This window comes from Bos grunniens, chromosome 16 (assembly GCF_055505025.1).
Source record: "Bos grunniens cultivar Pamir isolate PY7600 chromosome 16, Bosgru_T2T1.0, whole genome shotgun sequence".
In the NCBI taxonomy this organism is placed as follows: domain Eukaryota; kingdom Metazoa; phylum Chordata; class Mammalia; order Artiodactyla; family Bovidae; genus Bos; species Bos grunniens.
The window spans coordinates 19,646,863-19,668,502 of NC_141180.1; the positions used below are offsets into that span (position 1 = coordinate 19,646,863).

Below are 21,640 nucleotides of genomic sequence, written 5' to 3' on the forward strand. Positions count from 1 at the left end.
CCTCCTGCCCGAGTCCCCTCTCTCTGCTCCCTTTCTGTGTCCTGGAGTCTCAGTTTCCTTCTCCATTTCTGTGTTCTGTGTCAAGGAGTGGCCCCCGACTAGAGGGGCTAACGACAGAAGTACCAGCAGAGCCCAGCACATGTGGCTAGAAGTGCCAGCCATCACAGCAATCCGAATAATCCGAAGAATTACAGTGTGAATAATTACAATGATCACTCTCACCTTCTCTTTCCTTCTCACCCGATTTACTAAAAACCTCTCCATTAGCACTTTCCATCCTTAGAGTCCCTCATGCTGGGATGCAAAATCCTTCCTGGAATCTGATGACCCCACTCCCTGTTCTCTTGTGCAGCGCCCTGCTGGAGACCACCCTCTGGACTCAGCTCTGAGCTTCTTGCTCAGCCATTTCCACGTGGAACACTCCTGGGGGCCAGAGCAAGAGTCCACGGCCCTGTCTCCCTGCCCAAGGCAGAAATTCTACTCCCAGGGCGGGGCTCAAGAGGCTGAGAGAAAAGAACAGTTTCCTTGTGCTTACAGCTGAGCACAAAGATACTGACTACCCTGAAGAAAAGTAGTGAGCTCCTTGACCCCAGAGGCGTTCAAGTGAGGTCAGGTGCCTCCCCAGAAGGGATGCTGTGAAGGGACTGTAATCTCTGGGCAGGGACCACACCTGCCCTGCACGATTGGTATTCCTGGTGCCTAGCACATAGCAGGTATTCAAATCTGGGTTGGAGAAATAATTGCTTGGGTGGGAAGTTGTTTTGGAGGCTGCAGATCATCCTCCCAAGCTGATTCTAATTGGTCTTGAATAGAGTTAAGCTTAAGGAATGTGGGCATCAGAAAGTATGCATTCCATCGTGAAGAACGCAGTCGTCAGATGCTGCTGCCCCAACAGGACGACTCTCCAGTGCGTGGCCAGCAGCCCAGGTCCCCCTAAGGCCAAGGCCAGCCCTGTGGAGTCAGGCTTGTGGCAAGGGACAGTGTGTGGAAGGAAGGGGTGGGCTGGGGGGCTGTGATCCGAGGAGAGGGTGGGGAGGTGAAGGGATGAGGCAAGGCCTTACCGATCTGCAACCTTCCACACGGTGGGAGCCACCGCGCTGGTGGTGGCTGGCGCAGCTGTGGTCTGGACAGCCCCCCTGGTGCTCCCAGAAAACTTCCGCAGGTAAGTGGTGTAGAAAGATCTGGATTCTGTAAGCCTGTGAGGGAAGGGAATCACCGGGGAGAGGCAGTGAGGAGTGAAACCCCAGAGCTAACTCATGACAAAGAGAGAAGGCTGGTGGGTCCCCTGATGAAAATGTTTATCAAGAAATATTTGAACTTGGTTTGATCTTATCCTCAGTGAGGTCAAAAGCGAGGCACCCCTGCCTCATGTTAACCTTTCTATTCACTGGCCATGCTGTGCCAAGTCTGTTTAACACCAGCCTGAAATCAAAATCCCACCTGGGAAAGAGGCTGGGCCTGTGAATTCCTCGACCTGCCCCAGAGAGGTGGGGCGGGGGGAGCAGGGCACAGGGCACTTTCGGGAGCAGGTGGGTCTCCTGGGGAGAGTGCTACTTCTGGCTGCAGACTGGACTGTGGGTCTGATGATCCTCCCCAGAGACCAAAGATACAAAGTGGCGTGTGTGGCCTCAAGGAAGTACACAAGCTGGCTCCAAGGTACCAGAGGCGACATCACGCCCCAGGGAGGTCAACGGAAGTTTGATACCTGACTGAAAAAAAAATCACAGCCACAACCCCCCAAACCACTAAAATTCTCAAGTCTCTTCCAATCCTTTTGATCTCCCTGTCTTCTCATAAAGAGGAGTCCTCAGGGGCAGGCGATGCCTCCTAGACGGGGCCACTGGAGGGAAGGATGTGAAGCCCAGCAGTGTGACGGGACACCCTGGGGAGCCGGCATCAAGAAACATTGCTTTCCACTCCACTGTCCCAGACTCATGTCGATCAATGAGCAGATGGCGCGGAAGCAGCATCGTCACAAACCATTTTCCCCTTCACCAACTCCAAGAGCGGAAACAATGCCTCCGCTCCCACCAGGACTGGCACGTCCTGCCCCTCCCTGTCCCCACTACCATCCTGCCTCCTCCCAGGCTGTGCTCCTGCTGAGCCCTGGCCCCATGCTGCCGGGTGGCCGGGAGGACCAGAGGCCACACTGCCTGGCCCCGGAGCGGGATGGCACTGACGGCCCCAAGAAGTGGCTCACTGGGCATCTTGGGCCGGCCTCGGTCTCCCTGGCCCTTGGGCCCCTGCCTGTGGGGCCGGGCAGACATCAATCATCTGCCTGAGGAGGGCACCAAGGCACCATCTGGCGCCATTTAATGGGCCATTCAGCAGCGGGAGCCTGACAGAGGGGCTGCGGCTGGCCTGATTGTTTTCTCTTGGCATTTTGGAACTGGCTATTGTCTGGCTCCTAATGAACTTTTCTGCAATTAGAAAACCAAAGGGAGGGAGGGTCAGGCATAGCTGAGTGCTTGCCAGGCCCGCAGCCTGCCAAGGAGTCTGTCTGTGAAGAGAGGAGGGTGGGGAATAGGGCCAGGGCTGCAGTGGGGTTGGTGCAGAAGCACTGGCACTGGCTGGGTGCTGAGTGTGCCAGGGACCTGGGCCTGGACTGCTGAGCTGGGGGGCGGAAGTGCGTGTGCAGCATCCTGGGCCCTGACTTCAGGCTGTAGACTCCCCGACCCTGCCGTAGGCAGACATCTGCTCCTCCTGCAGAGGGTGCTCCCTGCTTGCCCAGGGACTCCTCAGGAGACTTGCAAGGCAAAGAACTCATCAGCCCCTGTGAAAGGCTGGCGGCCTCTCCAGGCAGGAAGGAGAAACACAGGAATGGATGGGGGAGAGGGGTGGAGAGACACTCACGCGGGGACCCGGGAGAAGGAGCCATTCCGAGACAGCAGGTAGCAAGACGGGAAGTTGGTGACACCAAACTTGTTCACCACGTCACGCTCTGTGTTCAGGACCCTGCGCACTGCTATGCCCTGGTGCTGCGACAGGTCCAATGTCACCTGCAGAGACAGGGGGACATCGGGGCGGAGTGGCCACTGGGCAGAGGGAGCCCTGGGCATGCGCCTGGGTGACAGCTGTGCTCCAGCAAGACTCTCAGTCTTTCCAAGAGGAGGCTTTCACGATGAGTGACAACCACCAACCACATCCAACCCACAGCAAGGCGTGCAAATGCTGCCTCCTTGGAACTGTGCAGGCCACGTGTCTCAAATCTTTGAGGACAGTCTCAATTTAATGTAATTTTCTTTCCAATGAATTGCAAAAGGCATAATAAAATGTGGTTTCATTTTTATATCTGTACATCAGCAGATGAATGGATAAGAAAGCTGTGGTACATATACACAATGGAGTATTACTCAGCCATTAAAAAGAATGCATTTGAATCAGTTCTAATGAGGTGGATGAAACTGGAGCCTATTATACAGAGTGAAGTAAGCCAGAAGGAAAAACACCAATACAGTATACTAACGCATATATATGGAATTTAGAAAGATGGTAACAATAACCCTGTGTACGAGACAGCAAAAGTGACGCTGATGTATGGAACAGTCTTATGGACTCTGGGAGAGGGAGAGGGTGGGAAGATTTGGGAGAATGGCATTGAAACATGTAAAATATCATGTATGAAACGAGATGCCAGTCCAGGTTCAATGCACGATACTGGATGCTTGGGGCTGGTGCACTGGGACGACCCAGAGGGATGGTATGGGGAGGGAGGAGGGAGGAGGGTTCAGGATGGGGAGCACATGTATACCTGTGATGGATTCATTTTGATATTTGGCAAAACTAATACAATTATGTAAAGTTTAAAAAAAAAAAAAGACTTCTACCTATGTCCCAAATCAGAAAAGCACTTAGACACAATGATTTTATTTTTAGAAAGAGTTAAGAGGGAGAAGAACCTGCCTGCCAATGCAGGAGATGTAAGAGAAGCAGGTTCGATCCCTGGGTTGGGAAGATCTCCTGGAGGAGGAAATGGCAACCCACTCCAGTATTCACGCCTGGAGAATCCCATGGGTAGGGAAGCCTATGGTCCATAGGGTCACAAAGAGTTGGACACGACTGAATTGATTAATTTAATTTCTCCTTCTTAATGCACTAGCATTAAGAAGGAGAAATATAATATTAGGTAGTATTTATTGAGTATGTATTGTGTTTTATATATAGATTGCTTCGTTTAATCTTCAAAAATAACATTCACTGTGAAATAGGAACAATTACTAGGAGACTAGGCCAGGTGGCCCAGAATACCATGGCTGCTTGGGTTTAAATCCTGGCCTGATCAGACTAAATCTCTCCCAGACTCCATTTCCTTACTTGCAAAATTGTAATAATACCCCCCTCCAAGGGCTGTTAAGAAGACTGAATAGATTAATTTTACAAGAATGCTTCTAATAATGACCAGTAAATAGTATGTATGTAAGTATCCGTTTAAAAAATCAAACTCCTATTGTACAGTAGGGGCAAAAGCTGAAAGCGCAGCAGTGAAATCACGTGATCAGATCACACAGCTAACAAGTGCCTGAGCTGGGCTATAAATCCCAAGTCAATCTGCCTCCAGAGCCAGGGCTCTTGGCCAGTGTGTCCTCCTCCCTCTCAAACCACCCATCCCTGAGCGCCTTTGCATGAACACAGGTCCCCTGCCCCTGGTTATTAGAGGGATGGAGGGAGTATAGTGGGGAGAGCTATTCCAGTGAACATTCATCAGTCATCTCTACAGGCATGACCCCAGGTGTGGAAGGGGACCCCAGAAGGGCCAGGCATCCTTCAGCAAAGCTCCCTGCTCCTCCCACCTCCATGTTTCCCATCTCAAGGCTGAGAGGTCTGGAGAAAGCTCAGAGTGTTCTACTGTGCTTGGTGAGTTTCAGGAGGAGAACCACCCAGATCCAACAGTGGTGTTAATTTCATCCCCTCCTTATCTCCTAGCACTGCCTTGGAACATCTCCCGGGCACTGGCCTGTCCCACCTCAGGACCTGGAATAAGCCCAGGGGCCTGAGAAGCTCATGATGTAGCCACAGAATGGCGGGCTGTACACAGCAGGCTGGGATGGATCTTTATAAAGTGCATACTCTTTGCCAGTTACTCACCCAGGTTCTTCCCCTATGCTGTCTCACCTGCTGTTCCCAACCACTCTCTGACAAAAGGTAATTATCACCACTTCAAAGACAGGGAAATGAGATCAGAAAAGTTGACTAACGATCACAGCCATATCACATAAGTAAGGGGTCCCCACCCTCCAGGCTGCAGACTGGTGCCTCCTGTCAGATCAGCAGTAGCATTAGATTATAAATAAAGTACACAATAAATGAAATGTGTTTGAATCATCCTGAAACTATCCCCTCCATTCAGTTCGTGGAAAAATTGTTTTCCACCAAACCAGTCCCTGGTGCCAAAAAGGTTGAGGACCACTGATCATAAATGTTGGAGTGGAGATTCCAACCAGCCTGATTTTGTTATCTGTTTCACCTGGGAAGGGACCCCATATCCTCAAGAGGGACTAGATGCTCTCTGAGGTTCCCTCCCCCTGATTTGTTACTCCACTTCTTTGGGGGTGGGGTAGCATAGGAACAACATGAGCTTTGGAGGCAGACAAACCTGGTTTGAAGTCCTGCTGTACCAACTTACTGGCCGTGTGATTTTCGGCTTGTTATTTGACCATCTTTGTTAATTAGAAAAATTAGCAACTATATGTGTCAGCAATCTAGCAATGCTTAATAAATAGCAGATGTTATTATTTTCATTTTCCATGCAAACGTGTGTGCTCAGTCGTGTCCAACTCCTTGCGATCCCATGGACTGTAGCCCTCCAGGCTCCTCAGTTCATAGGATTTCTCAGGCAAAAATACTGGAGTGGGTTGCCACTTTCTCCTCCAGGGGACCTTCTGGACCCAGGGATCGAACTCTAGTTTCCTGAATCTCCAGCATTGGCAGGCAGATTCTTTACCACTGAGCCATCTGGGAAGCCCTCAGTTGCCAAGAGGAAGATCAAAACGGACAAAAAGGCTTTAAACGGAAAGGTCCAGCTCCTACACTTCCCCGCTTCCGCCAGCAGGGGGAAGGCCAGTGCTGGGCTAAGAAGTGCACAGGACCAGCCCTGCTCTTGAACTCACTGGGCTCTCTCTCCCACAATGTCTATCCTGGAGATGCAGGAACCCTGCAGGCAGCTCACCTCTCTGCCCAGGTAGGAGCCTTCCTTTTCAAAGATCAGGGCCAGATACTCTTCATTGTTTCTTGCAAAGAATCCAGTAATCTCCTCCAGCCTGCAAGAGACACCGCTGGCAGTCACTCTTTCTGTGGTGAGAATAAAGCAAAACTGCTGGTGACAACCGTCCTGGCAGACACAGTACTGTGGGGACAGCCACACACATCTGCTGTTTTCACACAAGGCTTCGCGCAGTCTCCATACCAGCCTTCCAGCAGGAGTAAACCAAACACTGATTCTCAAAAGATTCTCTGTTACCTAAACCTAAAGTAATGTCTGGTTCATTTCACCAAGCTATTTGGGTTGTTTTTTCAGAGTCAGGAGTGAGTATGGGCAGTCTAGGGAGGAGACCTGGGGAGGCAAGCTTTGAGACCAGTTATTTCTATGCTCTGGCCCAGGGTACGGCCCAGACTTAGAACTGCAGTTTTTATTGGTCCCCTAAAAGACTGGTGTTTATTAGCTATCAGACACAAGTCTTAGTCTGTGCCAAGTCACTACCAACTGGGAGATTTGCTTTTTCCTCTCCTGTAGCAGGCATAAAAGAGGAATTAAAAAATCAGAAAGTCCTGGGTGCAGGAGATCTTAGAAGCCATCTAATCTTATCTTAAGATTTTTTAACCTCCTCATTTTAAAACAAGGAAACTAGGGTCCCAGAACAAAGGTGGAAATTAATAAGTCAAATTTTATTATTCCCCCCAAAATCAAATAATTAAGATATAAATTGTTTTTAAAATGCAGAGTTTCAACAGAAAACAATTACATAATACAAAAATGATCTGTGTCCTTATTTCAATAAAAAAGCAGAACCTCATCAGATACGTAACAGTACATGATGGCCTCTACTTTTATCCTCAAACTGATGATCTGTCTCCCTTCTCTGGATCCAATGACACAACAGCTGGCCAATGGATTCCAGCCCAGTGATGGTAAAAACGACATGCCAGAGAGGTGGGGGCCAGAGCGTGCCCCAGTGGGTGGATGGATACTTACAGCCGCTGAGGTGGTAGCAGGTGTCCCCCAGGCTGGCAGAAGAGCAGGCCCTGCAGGCTGCTGTCCACACAGCCCACCCCCACCCCATTCATTCCCTCTCACACTTCTGGAGTAGGCAGCCCACCTTCCATCACACATCTCTGCCTCCTCCCTAAAGCTCTTTAGAAGGATCACTTTGAGAGAGGCTGGCAGGTTTACCCAGTCAACTGTTCTTGAGATCCCTCTGGGCCGAAAGGCACCATGAGGGAAGTGTGGGTATGAGAGAGAGAGACATAGAGACACGGTCATTGAGAAACGTCAGAAGTGAGGGGCGGGGCACAGGCTGGCTTGGGTGTTTCCTGCAGAGATGGGGTCTACTTATGGAACCCCCAAACTGCACCAAGACTAGATATTCAGTCCAGGGTCTCCTGGAGGCCCTCTGGGAGGATGAAGAATTGGGAAAGAGGATAAAAGAAGCATTGTGACTTGGATTCAACAGCCACTGACACTTGGAAACACAATCTCTCAGCAGGGCCTCAGCTTTCGAGACACCAGCACACACACTTAGGGGGCCCTAAGCCCAGTGTCTGCCTCCCGAGGCCCTCTCAGCCTCTGGAACCTTCACGGTGTCCTGCAGCTGGGCACCTCCAGCAGTCCTGGCTGGTACTTGCATCTGTTCCTTCTTGGCCCCTCAGGTGGGCTGTCTCCTATCTGGAGTTCTCATCCAGAAGGGCAGGACCTAGTATTTTCAATCTCCCTGTCTCCCTCATGGGGGAGTTAGGGCCAGAGACTGTGCACCCTGTTATCTTGATTTCCTAGAACAGAGGCAATCCTGGGAGGCTGCCTGAATCCCAGCCACTGGATGCTCTGCAGCACGGGGGTGGGGTGGTGGGGTGGGGGGCGCAGAGTCAGCTCCCCCTCCCCCAGGCACAGCTACGGCTCAGGAAAGGAGCACCTTCATCTGACAGGGCTTTGTGCCTCTCAGTTCCCCGTCCCATTTCCTCTAAATGGCATCTGGTCTCCCTTTTTCCTCCCCACGCCCACCTTCTCAGAGACCCTTCCTGTGTCAGACTGAGCGACATCCTGTCTCATTCCTCAAAGGTTCCTGAGCACAGGTTGTGAGAAGCAGAGCAGGTATGACCCAGAGAATCCCGGCCCACCCTTCCCTTCCCAGCTGGTGGGGTGGGCCCTCTCATCCCGCTCAGCCCCAGGAAGTCAGGGCTTCTCCAGCAATGGGAAGCCCTCCGCCAGCTGCTCGCAGCAGCTCCGGGCTCCAGCCCACTGTACAGGTGTCCACAGCACAGGCAACAGGAGAACCCAAGCCACTGCCCAGCCCTGCTGTCCCCTCCACCCTCTCACTGCCATGCCTGCCATCCTGCCACCCCACCCCGGGCCCACCCCGGCCCCAGCTACCTGGCAGGCTCCAGCGGGGGACAGGCCGGGGGCCACGTGTCACTGTGGGACTCCAGGGCATCAATGAGCCTCTCCCGAAGAGTCTGCACATCAGCTCCGGCCACTGTAAATGATGATGGGGGAGGGGAGTGATGAAGGGGGCAGGGGATGAGGAGTAGGGTGCAGATCCCAGCTTCCCTCACAGAAGAAAGGGCCCAATGCACGAGCTAGCTCTGAGCAAGACGAAGCATCTGTCAGTCCTCCTCCACGTGAGGCAGGTGGGGGTCACCCCCGGCCCTAAGCTCGGCAGAGGGACCCATCCCTCAGGGCAGGAGAGAGCGCCCCAAAAGCCCTCCGCACGCTGTCTGGCTGCTCCTCTGGGTGCCCATCCCACTTTGACACAAGGGCCATTCTGGGAACACCTGACCCCGCTTCCCAGGATGGGCTTCTTCAGCCTCGTTTTCCCAGAGGAATCTTCCAGGCTGGCTGGGGAGGGCAGGTTCAGGAGGACATCCCTCTGGCTTTCCCTGGGGCCCTCCTCCCCCTTCAGACCTTGCTGGGCTCTCTCTCCCCTCTCAGTAGAAGCCCAGGTGAAGGAGGGAGAGGAAGACGCGGACAGCGCCAACGGGACCCCGAGAGCCGGGACACCCACCTGAGAGCGTGGTTCCTGAGCCGGTCTTGGAGAAGGCCTTAAAGAACTGGAAGCAAACACACAGGCAGGAGTCAGTGGAGCTCCGAGTACCACAGCCACAGCAGCTGGGCTGTGGAGGGCCAGCTGTTTACTCAATGGGGCGGCTATGGGGAAATGACTTTTGTGAGCCTGTTTCTTGGTCTGTAAAATGAGAGGAGGAGGTGTCTGCTCTTGGAGAGCACCCGGGTTCCTCTCCCCAGTGTCCTGCGCCCGAACCCTGCCCCCACAGCTCTGGAGCCCCCGGGGAAGCTGTGGCTCAGACACTTGACTGGAGGCGGCCTGTTTCTACGAAGCTCAGGGACCCAGCGTGTAGGACTAGTAAATAGCTCCTCTGTGACTAAATGATGCAGGCCCGTCTGAAAAAATAAAGTGAAGTCACTTCATACCCCCGACCCCACCCTGGAAAATGTCAGCGGCCTTTGGAGGCCATCTGTCCTGGTTCCTTATCTTGGAAGAGGGGCAGAGAGGCTGGCGTCTCTGGCCTCCAAGGACTCTCAGCCTGGTTCGGCAAACACTCCAGAAGGGAGGCGTCTCCAGTTCAGTCCTACTGAAGGGTAGGCTTGAGCCCCTGAGGAAACAAGCCTTGTAACACATGGGCCGGGCTAACTCTCTCCCCATTCGCATGACGCCCAGGGCCAGCCTGTCACCCCCTTGGGAGAGAGGACACAGGAGGGCACCTCAGAACCCGGGCTCCCGTCTCAGAGAGCAGCCAGAACCCCGGCCTGGGCTCAGGAGGAACGGAGTTGGGTCGTCCTGACAGGTGGCTACTTAACTGCCTGAGGGAGAGCCTGTGGGCTAGGGAGAGGTCTCTTCCTGAGGTCCCTAACCTCAGGGCTACCTGTAGCCATCTTGGGCCCCTGTGTCCAACAGCACGGCCGTTCGGTTATCCAAGCTGGTGCCTGAGTGCAGGCCCTCGGGTCTACCAGGCCTGGGTTCAAGGCCTGGTTCTACTACGCTCTTGCTGTGTGACCCTGGGCAATCTGTCCACCTCTCTGAACCTTCTCATCTTTAAGATGAGGATGACACTTGTCGACCTTGGAGAACTGTGACAATTCAATGACAACTCAAGTGCTTAGCATGGTACCTGGTACAGACAGCAAGAAATCAACACGTGTTAACATCATCATCCCCTTTCTTTGTTCCTTTTAAATACTAGGAAACACCGATCAGCTGGACCTGTCTGTTCTAGCTATTTGTAGGTAGAAAACTAAAATGTGGAGGCCACCTGCCCGCCTCTCCTCCGTGAACAGCAAAGATGTGGAGAAGTCACGCACCTCTCGCCACCTGAAATCTGCTCCTGCTGACCTCACCTGGACCCTGGACCTGAACCCTGTTTTATCCTCTCTCTACTTACAGCATTAATATAAACTTCTATTCTGGGTGAAAACCATTCACTGGCACATGCCACTTGTATTCCCAATAGTGTTCTTTGTAGATACTGAATATACTTTGAATTAAGAAAACTATATGCCATCCTTATACTTGTAAAAACGAGCACACTTTTCCAGGCTTATGACATGAGATCAAGTAGAGAGGGCATGTTATAGGCTGATTTTGTTTCTCAGAAACAAAATAAAAGACACACCTACTGGGGGTTTGGTTTGCTCACAAATAATATCCCAGAGGTTGGCCTCTACAGCTGCAGTTACGCAGAGTGATGTGGTCCTTGTACAGACAGGACAGATTTCAACTTGCTTCCATAGCTGTAAAAACATGACTGACACCATGACACCTTAAGCCATGTGGCTTTTCCGTGGCAATAGTTGCTACTGTCCATTACTGAAGAGTAGTGTGGTGACTCTTCTTCTTCAACCATCAGGTCTCCAAGATCTGAGCAGGGGCCTTATGAAAAGGGGGTTGGCATGACCTCCATCAAACGTGAGCCCCCCAGACCCAAGCTGAGCCTTCTGAAGGCCGTAGCCATGGGCAGTGGGAAGTCAGACAGGGGCCTGAGTTAGGGGCTTGCGGGAACTCCAAGAGCTCCCCTCACACAGCTGCCCCTTCTGTCCCAGCCACCTTCCAGAACAATGTCACCACCGGAGTGCTATTTCCCGCAACTCACACTCTAGAGGAACTTTTTCCTATCGATCATTCTCTTTCACTTTTTACTTAGTCTACCAGCTCCTTCACTAAGCCTACAAATAGACTCAGATCTATTTTTTTAAAAAGTCAAAAAAAAGAGAAGGGACAGGAAGGGATGAAGGATGGGAATGGAGGCTTCTCCAGTTGTGGCATGTCCCATTTTTTTGCACTGCCAAATTTCTCAGAACAGTGTGCTCTGCCTTCCCAAGAAGCCAGCCGTGGCTCAGGCCCCCTCGACTCAGCTGTGAGGGCTCCAGGAAAGTTAGGCTGACCTCTTTGGCCGTCCAGTGACCTTCCAGCCCTTCCTACTCTCTCCGCGGTATCTGTCGCCACCGCTGCCTGCTTCTCCTCCCCTCAGCCAGGGCTTTTTGGGCCACATCTTCCCGACACTCTCCTTCTCCACCTCATGTCATCACCCTCCCTTGGTTTGCCTGACACCACCCAGGCCTTTGTGGTCATCTTCACAGCCTTCCCTTTGCCTTCGTCTCAGCCTCGTCCTGTGCTCCTCCCGTGTGCCCATGGCCCCTGTCATCTCCTGCCCCAGTTCTCCTCCCGCCATGCATCAGACCGTGGCACTCTGCTGTTTAAAAAGCACAGGGAGCCACTGTCACCAACGAGGGGCTCAGTCTCTGCTTTTGAATGAACGAGTGAATAAACGGGTGAATGGACAGACAAACCCATTATTTGTCTCCCTGGCTGATGTCATCTACTTTGTCCCAACGCTTTGTGACCTGAACCCTGCCTCAGAGCCTCAGTTGTCTTAACTTCTCTTTCTTCCAGATGTTGGCACCCCTCCCTCAATACACGTGTACACACTCTTGGAGACTGAGTCAGCCCTCCCCCAACCTGTTTCTACACCCAGCTCCTCCCTGCCACCCAGCCCAGGACCTCCCTCTCCCCCAAGCCCTGTGTTCTGTGAACCTGACCTTTGTGACACTTCTTCTGCAGTTCTCGATACCAGATGCCTTGTCTAAAGTAGGGCCTACCACCTACTTCCGGGACCACTACAACTGTCTCTACCTGTGCCCCGACTCATGCCCTAGAATCAGTAATACACTCCATCTGTTCACTCTCCAGCCATCACCCTCACCGCCATTTTGCATGGATTTCTAAAGGACAGTTCTGGTCTGATCACGTCACTCCTCCTAAAAAGCCCTTCCATCACGCCCTACTGCCAAGGAATAAAGTGTGAACTCGCAGCATCCGAGGCCTTCCAGGATCTGCCCCCACCCACACTTACCTCCCACTGGCCCCCTATTTCTTACACTTCAGCTATTTTGAACTTGAACCTGATCTTTCCACGCATCCACCTCCCAACTGGGAGGGCAGGACGACAGCTTCTTCACCTCTGCAAGCCCCACAGTGCCTGGCACAGTGTCAAGGACATGGAAACCCTCAAAAGACATTTGTTCAGTTGAATAGAGAACCTCTGCCCTTTGATCAGCTTGGAAGCTCATGTAAAAATCACATTAAAATCGAGTCAGGGCACATTTTTGTCCTCTTATTAATATGCATCCTTATTAAGTCAGCTGTTGGAGGCATGTGCTGTACCCAAGGGAAACCACCACCTTCCTTGGAAACAGGCCATTAAGATGCCAGCAGTGAGTTTTCTTTCCTCCAGGAGCAGTCAGCCCAGTCTCTTTCCTCTCAACACTTTGCCCAGGAGTTTCTGCCTTCCCCAACCATGGGGATCTCCCCAAAGGCGGGTGACCAGATGGCCTTGGGCAGGTCTTTGCCAACCTATCCAGGAACAGCTGCCTTCCCAGGGGGCAAATAAGGCTAAGCAGGAAGTACACTTGCCAGTGGCAACCATCAGTGGCACTGAGTCCAAGCCTTTGAAACAAGTTTTAAGGAAAATGACCTCCAAATGTCTTACAGTAAGCCTGTAAGATATGCACAAGCTTAACGGTTCCTACCCTGTGGACTGTCCGTGGAGAAGATGCCTAGAAGAGCATGAGTGACTGCTGAAAGCAAACCCATCTCCTTCTCTGGAGAGGCTAGAGACATCTTTCTGATCCCTGTGCCCCAGCTCCCTGACATCTCACCATCTAACGAGAGACACAAAATAATAGCCCAGACTGCAACCCCTACTCCCAGCCTTGAATTCCAGGACGGGCCATCCCTGGGCTCCCTCCTCCCGGGGCCCTGCCTCAGCCCCCACAGGAGCCTCTGCTCCAGCCAGATCAGCCTTCTCAGCTCACTACATGGCTCTGCCCATAGCCTCTGCCCTCACATCCTCCCTGCCCATGCTCCTCCTCCCTCCCAGCCAAACCTGATCTGTCCTTCACATCCTGCGGAAGTCCCCCTCCTCTGGGTGCTCCTCCTCCCACACGAAGGGCTCTTTGACGTGGGAGGGAGAGTTCAGTGAGCCCAAACTCCCCTGCGTTCACCACAGACACATCGCTCCCTGCCTGGCAACTAGCTGGGCACTCCAGTGCCCTGTGAACAGCACTCTCCTGTCTGGCCAGCCTTGCTTATCTTTCTGGTTGTGGCTTACAGGCCTGGCTTCTCTGCAATGGTGAGCACGGGGCTGTATCCACAGAAAACACTCACTCCACAGCTGCTACAGATGGACTGCCTCAAATGCAGCATCACAGAGGGGCTACCATGAGCCCATGGGCAACCGGAAAGAAGACCACTAAGATTCATGGAACTCTGGTGAACACCGCAGTGCCTTGGCAGTCTCACATGTAAGACCTCATTTCACACGTGGCAACGATCTATTAGGGAGATATTATCATCCCATTTTTCAGAGGAGGAAACTGAGGCCGGTGGCTAGGGCATTGTTAAGCAACTTTTCGAGTCACAGTAAGAGGGGAGCCAAGATTTGAACTTGTGTCGATTATCTCCTCAGAATCTTGCAAAGGGAAGACTTCTGTCTGCTCCCACGCAAGGCTGCTGCTTCCTGTAATCTTGATCCCAGCCAGGCCCTCGGCTGCACTGTTCCATTATCCACTGAGGGGCGCTCCTGTGACTCATGGCAAAGCCTCCCTGACCCCAGGTTCTAGCCTCTAGGTCCCCAAGCACAAGCCAGAACCTGCTTCCAGCTATCCTCTCCCTCCCTCACCTCTGTTCTCTTCCAGCTGGGCACAAGCTCCCATCTGATTGGGCCCTGATGTAGCTGGCCCGCCCTGCAGGGCCAGCTGTTTGCTAAACAGGATGGGCTGGTGGAAGCTGTTTGCTCAGGGTGACAAGGGGCAGGAAGCAGAGGAAAGGGACAATGACACATGTCACTGGGGGTGGCCAGACTCCTGTGTGGGCCTGTCCCCTTTACACTAGCAATACTCTCTCTTCGGCCTATTCATCATCTTAGAGCTTTCAGCCTTCGTGGGTGGGGGCGAGGACGGGCCCCAGTCCCCAGGGGACCAGGGCTGTCTCTCTGGCCGGCTGGCAGCCAGGGCCACCTCTGGGCTCTGCACTGCGTTCCAGGGAGTTCAGCCACGCTGCTCACAGGCACACTGGGCTCTCAGGAGGCCAGAATTTCTGGAGATTTGGAATCTGAGTAGTGCTTCCCAAACACCAGAAGCAATCTAGCAGTAAGCTGTAAAATCAACTTAGTGAATCACAGCCAGGTTTTTTTTTTTTTTTTTTTTAATAAATAGAATAGAAAATATCAATGTGTACTGCACTTACTAAGAACATTGTTTTATGAAACGACTGCTTTTAGGGACAACGGATCCAAATCGACTTCTGGATCTCCTTGTAAATATCGCTGGCCACAGTACCAAGATCTGAAAGCCACTGCTTGGGGCCTTAGAGCTGAGATGCACCAGTAGCTAGAACTACACGCACCCTGGCCCAGAGCCCTGAGGCCAGGGCACCGAGTGCCTCTCCCTGCCAGGGCTGAGCGGCGGGCTGCCTGGGAGAGGCTGAGAGGTCACCACTCTGGTCTCTGGAGTTCTGAAGAAATAGACAGGTGACTCCCAGCCCAGCCCCGCCTGGCCCGGCCTGGTGCTGCCCGTGTGGAGGCAGGAGAGGTCAGGGAGCCCCGCTCAGGGGCCCTCCCAGCGCCCCTCCCACAGCCAGCTGGGCGGCTGGGGAGATGAATCACTTGAGGCACCCGGGCTGCGTGTTCTGCGTGACTCGGGTAGGCGCCGAGAAGCTCTGGATCTCCTGGTGTGGCTGGGCCGCCTCCTTCACACCCACTGAACCCCAGCCTCTCCCAGACACAGAATGTCCCAGATGCCAGGCCCCACGGAACCCCCCAAGAAGGTCCCGACCTGGCCATAGGCCCATCACCAACCCTCTTCCCGGGGGTTGGGCAGTAGCTGGACCCCTGAGCAGAACCCTCAGTGGGACCAAAACTCTGGCCTGTGAACAGGGACTCCTGCCATCACCCTGACTCTTTTCCTCAGCTTCCCACAAGGGGTTGCTCACCCTGACTCATCAGAAAGAACAGAAGGCTCCATGCTGCCCCTGGAGAATAATTTTGAATATTTCAAGTTACATATCTTGGGGCTGGGGATAGGGGAGTGGCCCCATCATGGGAGTCTTTAATGTAAAAGAGATGGTTAATAGAAAATGTCTCTGCTGCCTCCTCTAAATGATAACAGCAGCAGCTGCTGCCTCAGGACACCTCCCAGGCCAGTGGAATGGGGGCTTAGGGCCCTCACCCTAAGTGGTAAACAGGAGTGTGGGAGGGAGCTCTCTTGGGCCACAGAAACCCTGAACCCAGCAGGAGGTCACTGGCCATGAGAACAGGACCATCTCATGGACTCAGAGCTGGAAATGGCTGGAGGAGAATGTGGACTCAGAACTGGACGTGGCTGGAGGAGCCCAGGGTCTTACTCTCCAGAGGAATTCACCAGGTGTCCTCAGGCTCAGATATGGTTCAAAGTTCCACCTGGCAATTGAAGCCCCTCAACTCAGAGATCTCTTGTTCTGGGGACAACGCTTGGCTTTTCAGTCTTCAAAGGCATTTCCTGCTTAATCCTAGTGGAAGCAGAGGAAACTGCTTTTCTAGATGCCATTCTGGGGGGCGGAGGGGAGCAGGCTAATTATCTATGGCTGGAGAGAGAGATGCGGATGTGGATTCTTTAATTTGGAGGAGAACTAATTGGATTACAGCCGGACCTGAGCCCTGAGGAGGGCACACAGCCTTGCTGCTCTGGGCTTCCCAGGGCCTCTGACGTGAGAGCCTTGGAAGGCGTCCAGATGCTAACTAAGTGGCTGATGCCCTGCGGGGGGCAGGCAAGGTCTCATCAGAGCACTCATGCTGCCTGCAGCCAGAGCCGGGTGACGGGCCGTCATGTGTCGACTCCTGTGATGGGTATCCCTGCAGCCTGAGGCACGGGGCTAAGCCTCTCCAGACAGGTCACTTCTGAGACACTCAGGTTCAAGGCACTGGCCTGAGGAAGATGAGGCCTGCCAGTGTCTCTCGGGTCCTTTTTGGGGAGACCATGAGGTCCCCTGAGTCTGATCCTGCCCCCAGGTATGTCAGAGCCTAAACCCTGGTTTTACATGGTTGAGATCAGCCCTCTAAGGCTGGGAGGTTGGGGGGTGGGGGCGGGGGAAGGAGTTGATTGGAAAGAGGCTCCCAGGAGCTGGGAGCTCTCATCAACCTAGGGGATGATCACTTTTCACAGCGAAAATCTGTGGGTCCCAACACGACAACACACAGCCAGCCCCTTTTTATAAAGGGGAGAAGGTCACACACCATGTGAGCCTCTTCCTTTTCTGCCTCCCAGTTCACATGCCTTTCTGCCTCTAGAGAAGGTGTCTCATCAAAGCACAGGACTCCAGGGGCTGGGATCTAATCAGGTCAGGCCCAGAAGCCTGGGAGGACCCCCACGGAGCTCAGCCGGGCAGATGCCAGGGAAGCACGGGGCAGCCGGCAAAGTGCTCCAACGACACTCCCCCCTAGGCCCGCATTGCCCTCTCCCGGTCACACACCCTCACGGTTGGGAAGCCAGGGATGTTGAAGTCTCTGCAAACTGCGCTGTTGGTCTCCTCAGCACAGTCCAGAGCAGCGAGATTCAGCGCCGGCCTCCAATCTGAAATGACAAAAAAAAAAAAAACCCTGGGGTAAGTACACGCCATCCCCACCAATGCCCACAGTGCCTGTCCCAGAAGCTCTAAGGAGAAAGGTCGCCCCTTCTTCAAAAAAGGGCCTCTGAGATAGCTGGGTTATTCTGCATTTAGCCTGTGCTTAGGGCACAGTTACCCAGCACCAGCAGCCTACTCAGGACGGCAATCTGTGTTTCTCCATTATTCGGGGGTGGAGGAGGGACACAGAGGCTGAAGGGAGGTGTGAGACCAGCCTGGCCCTCCTGGGGAAAAGCCTCTGGGAAGTTGCCTCAGCCGCTGCTGGCCTCTAGAGAGGGTCAGCTCCAGAAGGGTGAAGAGCATGCCTCAGGAGTTCTGAATTCCCCAGTGGACCCTCGGTGAAGGCTTCTGTGGCCAAAGGTGCTGGCTGTCAGCCCCATTTGGGTGGGTGGGACACAGGGCAGTGAGGACCGGCTGCCCAACCAGAGATGAAGGCACAGGTCTAGAGGAGGCGGGCGAAGACACCTGGGACCTAGAGCCGCTGGGAAAGAAGCCCTGAGGCCAGGTCTGGAAGGAGTCGAGCAGCACCCCAGGCCAGTTGCTTGGGCACCCTGCTCCTTCGTCAGGCCCCAGGCCATGAGTCTCCCTCTGCTGGAACTTACTGGCAGAGAGAACAATGGCACCGATCTGGGCCGCAGCCCAGGACCTACGAAACAGAAAACAAACTCATCAACCAGGCAGGCCTCGCGAGCTCTGGCTCCAGGTCAGGTGCCCCGGGAGTACCCACCAAAGTGCCACGTTATGGTGAGGCTGCTCCTGCCAGGCGGGAAGACAGGCACATGAAGCTGCACAGACCGTGAGGTGGCAATGGAAGGGTGGTACCATGCTGAGTGGCACAGGGCCCTGGAGGAATGTGGCCACAGGGGAGACCAGCCCTGAGGACCATGCAGGGGCCTGGCAGGAAAGGTGGGAGTCGAGTGGAGCCTCAACAGTCATCGAGCTGCCAGGGAACCAGGGAACGGGGTGGGCAGGTGAGGAGCAGATGGACTGTGAGGGCATGTACACAGACCAGGCGGGCTGCAGAGGCGCTGCTGGGAGGCAGGCAGGGGCCAGCATGGGCGTGCAGGCAGGGGGTCTGGGCTGACTCCCACAGCACCCTGCAGCATGGGCATTTCTGGGCATGTAAGGGAAGGAGCAAGCCTGCCCGGGGATTCGGGGAGCCCACATCTTCCCCACAGGGCCCTTCACCTCCCATCTGGAGCACAGGATGGGGTGCGGTGGAGGGTGACACAGGCAGCCCACGCAGAACCCACTAATGACAGGAGACTAACTGCCAAATAACATCCCCAAGACCCAGGACCTCTGACCTCGCCCCAGAACTGTCCCTTACAACATCTGAAAAACCATCGGATCTCCCAAGAACTGTTTATGCCCAGAGGAGCAGGGTCACCCCCACTTCCATGACAGAAGAGCCAGGATACCACTGCACACCCTGAGCCAGCCCTCAAAGGAAAGGCTCTGAAGGTTCAGAGCTGCCAAGCTGGTCCTTCTAGAGGTGACACAAGGGAGGGGGTCTGGGACTGTGAGGCAGGCCAGAGGCAATGCCCACTTCCTCCCCACCCCCTCCCCCTCTGCTTTCTGGCTGGCAGTCTCCTCTTGGCACTGAATCCTGGTGGGAGAGAGACGTGAGGATGGGGGAGTAGGGCATGAATGGAAGTGTTCTGCAGAGACAGGTGAGCCCCAGCCTGTGATGCCATTTCCCCAACGTTCCCCCATCTCATCGAACCCCATTTAGGGAGCTCCTGGCTCCCCTGGCACAGAAAGACAGCCTTTTGAGCTACAAACGCCTGCCAGCCCGAATGGCCTGTGTCCTTTGGTCTTACATCTAGCTGCAGGGTGGCCTGCACAAATGGGGCTGTTGGTCACTGGTCAGGGTCTGCTCCGTGCTAGGCTCGGGACAGGAGCCCTCCTGCCCTCCCTGCCACTCTGCTCTCCCCATACCCACCCCCACTGTAGGCACCACGTGGGAGGGACAGAGTCAGGCAGTCCAGCCACGCGGAACCACTAATCCCAACCATCGTCCGTGTCCTGTCCACCCTCCCTCGCAAGTCTCCTCCCGCCCACTCCCTAGTCTAGTCTCCTTTTCCCGCTCCTGGGTTCTTTATCTCTAACCTCACCTCTAACCACCCTCCCAGTGAGCTAGTGCAGGGTTTCTTGTCCAGATGAAATGTCTCATTTCCCTCCTGGCCAAAGTTCTACTATGCTCTATCACCGGCTTAGCTGGCCTCCAGTGATCTTTCCTATCTGCAGATCTATGTCACTCTCTATTCAATACTCTTTGGTGGCTCCCATTGCCTCTAGAAGAAAACCTATAGGCATAAGGCCTTTTTTGGTCTGGTCCCTCCCCACCCAGCATCCCCTTACCACTTCCCCAGATCATACCCCAGGAACTCTGAGGGTTTTCTTCTTTCTTAAAAGCACAATGCTCACCAAGGCTACTCCACGGCCACCTATACCCTTCTAACAAACTTCCAGTTGTCAGGTACAACTCAACTGGAACAGGATTTTCCCCTAGAAAGAGTCACCTTCCAAGCCCAAGGCTCAGGACCCTGTGCTCGTTTCCACCACACAATTCCAAGCCTGTCCATCCCACAGCCTGTTCATCCTTGAACCCTCCTTGCCAAGCTTCCGCATTATCCTGAACTCAATAGGTTCTCAGCGACTATTAACTGAATTACACAACTGACCCCTGTCCAAGGGCTCCTTCAAAGAATCCACCTGCCAAGGCAGGACCCAAGTTTGATCCCTGGGTGGGGAAGATCCCCTGGAGGAGGGCATAGCAACCCACTCCAGTATTCTTGCCTGGAGAATCCCATGGACAGAGGAGCCTGGCAGGCTACAGTCCGTCGGGTTGAAAAGAGTCAGACATGACTGAGCAACGTAGCACGCAAGGGCCACTCCAGGGCGGGAACATCTCCCAGCCACATTCTATCCTCAGGTTCAGGTAAGGAGTGAGGTTAATGCCCGTCACCTGCAGGAGAAGCAAACTGCTCAGGGACGGGATGGTGCCCTGGATCACAGACAGAGCACCCCAGAGCTCCTTTCTCTGGCGCCTCTCCTATCCAAGGGAGGCCCAGCAAAGTGTGAGAAGTACAAGTCACCCCACAGGGTCATCTAGCACATTCCAGGTTTGGCTTCTTCAGCTCTGTATCTAGGGCTCTGGTCATTTAATTTGGGGAAACCCCCAGGAAAGATCCAGCTGTTCTCAAGAGAGTCACCAAGTCAATTAGATCTAAGGGCGGAAGAGAGACAATTTTGAGTCCTTCCAACAGTGAGGGCCCCTGGCCAGGGGTCTCACAGGGCCACTTGGCAGGGTGACCGAGGACAGCAGGCCTCAGCTGCTCCTCTCCTCTCAGAGACTACAAGACGCTCTCCCTCAGGCCAAGTTGTTGCTTGCTGCTCGCTGGGGAATGAGGCTCTCAAGGGACTGGCAGCAGGGTGGCAGGGGGTGGGGTTAGGACTCAAACTTGCTGCTCACTGGGGAATGAGGCTCTCAAGGGACTGGCAGGGGATGGCGGGGAGGAGGGGCTGGTTAGGACTCAAAGCTAGTGTTCCATGAGCACCCATGGCACACTCCAGATTCTCTCACCCCACCACCACCCCGGGCACCATTTCCCCTTGGTCGCCAAATGAGGACAGGGACCAAGAGGTCTCCAAGGGGCCCAAGGCCTACCAGACCCAAAAACCCACTTTCGTCCCTCTACCTCACCAGGGTCAAGACACTCCCTTTGTATTTTTGCCATTTGCTCTGATCACAAAGGGCTTCCCTGGTGGTTCAGCAGGTAAAGAATCTGCCTGCAATGCGGGAGACCTGAGTTCGATCCCTGGGTTGGGAAGAGCCCCTGGAGAAGGGAAAGGCTACCCATTCCAGTATTCTGGCCTAGAGAATTCCATGGACTGTATAGTCCATAGGTTCGCAGAGTCAGACACGACTGAGCGAATTTCACTTCACTTCTGATCACAACCTTCTCCATGAGAGAGAGAATGGTTAAAACGGTTTCCTCTTCTAGCTACACACCATTCTCTGCAACACACAAGGGTTGGTCAATATCACAGACTCAGCCCTTACTCAGATGATGATATCAGGCATGTTAGGTTATTGCATGCCTTATTTATGTAGTTTAATGTGCACAACTCCACTATGAAAAAGTAAGAAGGTATTTAGCTCTAGACCTGCTTTCTTAGACTGTAAAATAGAGATCAGATAACTGTGCCCAAGGTACACAACTAATCAGTGGTGAATATGGGATGTGAACCCAGGA

The 21,640-nt window shown here is 53.7% G+C and overlaps 1 protein-coding gene across 2 annotated transcripts in view; it reads right to left on the reverse strand.

Moving 5' to 3' along the window:
- QSOX1 (quiescin sulfhydryl oxidase 1) overlaps nucleotides 1–21,640 on the reverse strand; it is a 42,807-nt gene that overhangs the window by 14,477 nt on the left and 6,690 nt on the right. For both annotated transcript variants that reach the window (XM_086343535.1, XM_086343534.1), the window contains exons 2-7: nucleotides 17,226–17,326; nucleotides 9,213–9,258; nucleotides 8,582–8,684; nucleotides 6,167–6,257; nucleotides 2,854–2,999; nucleotides 1,062–1,196 (exon numbers count right to left, since the gene is read on the reverse strand). In XM_086343535.1, coding sequence (XP_086199661.1) covers nucleotides 1,062–1,196; nucleotides 2,854–2,999; nucleotides 6,167–6,257; nucleotides 8,582–8,684; nucleotides 9,213–9,258; nucleotides 17,226–17,326 — 622 coding nt within the window. The remainder of the gene's footprint in view (nucleotides 1–1,061; nucleotides 1,197–2,853; nucleotides 3,000–6,166; nucleotides 6,258–8,581; nucleotides 8,685–9,212; nucleotides 9,259–17,225; nucleotides 17,327–21,640) is intronic.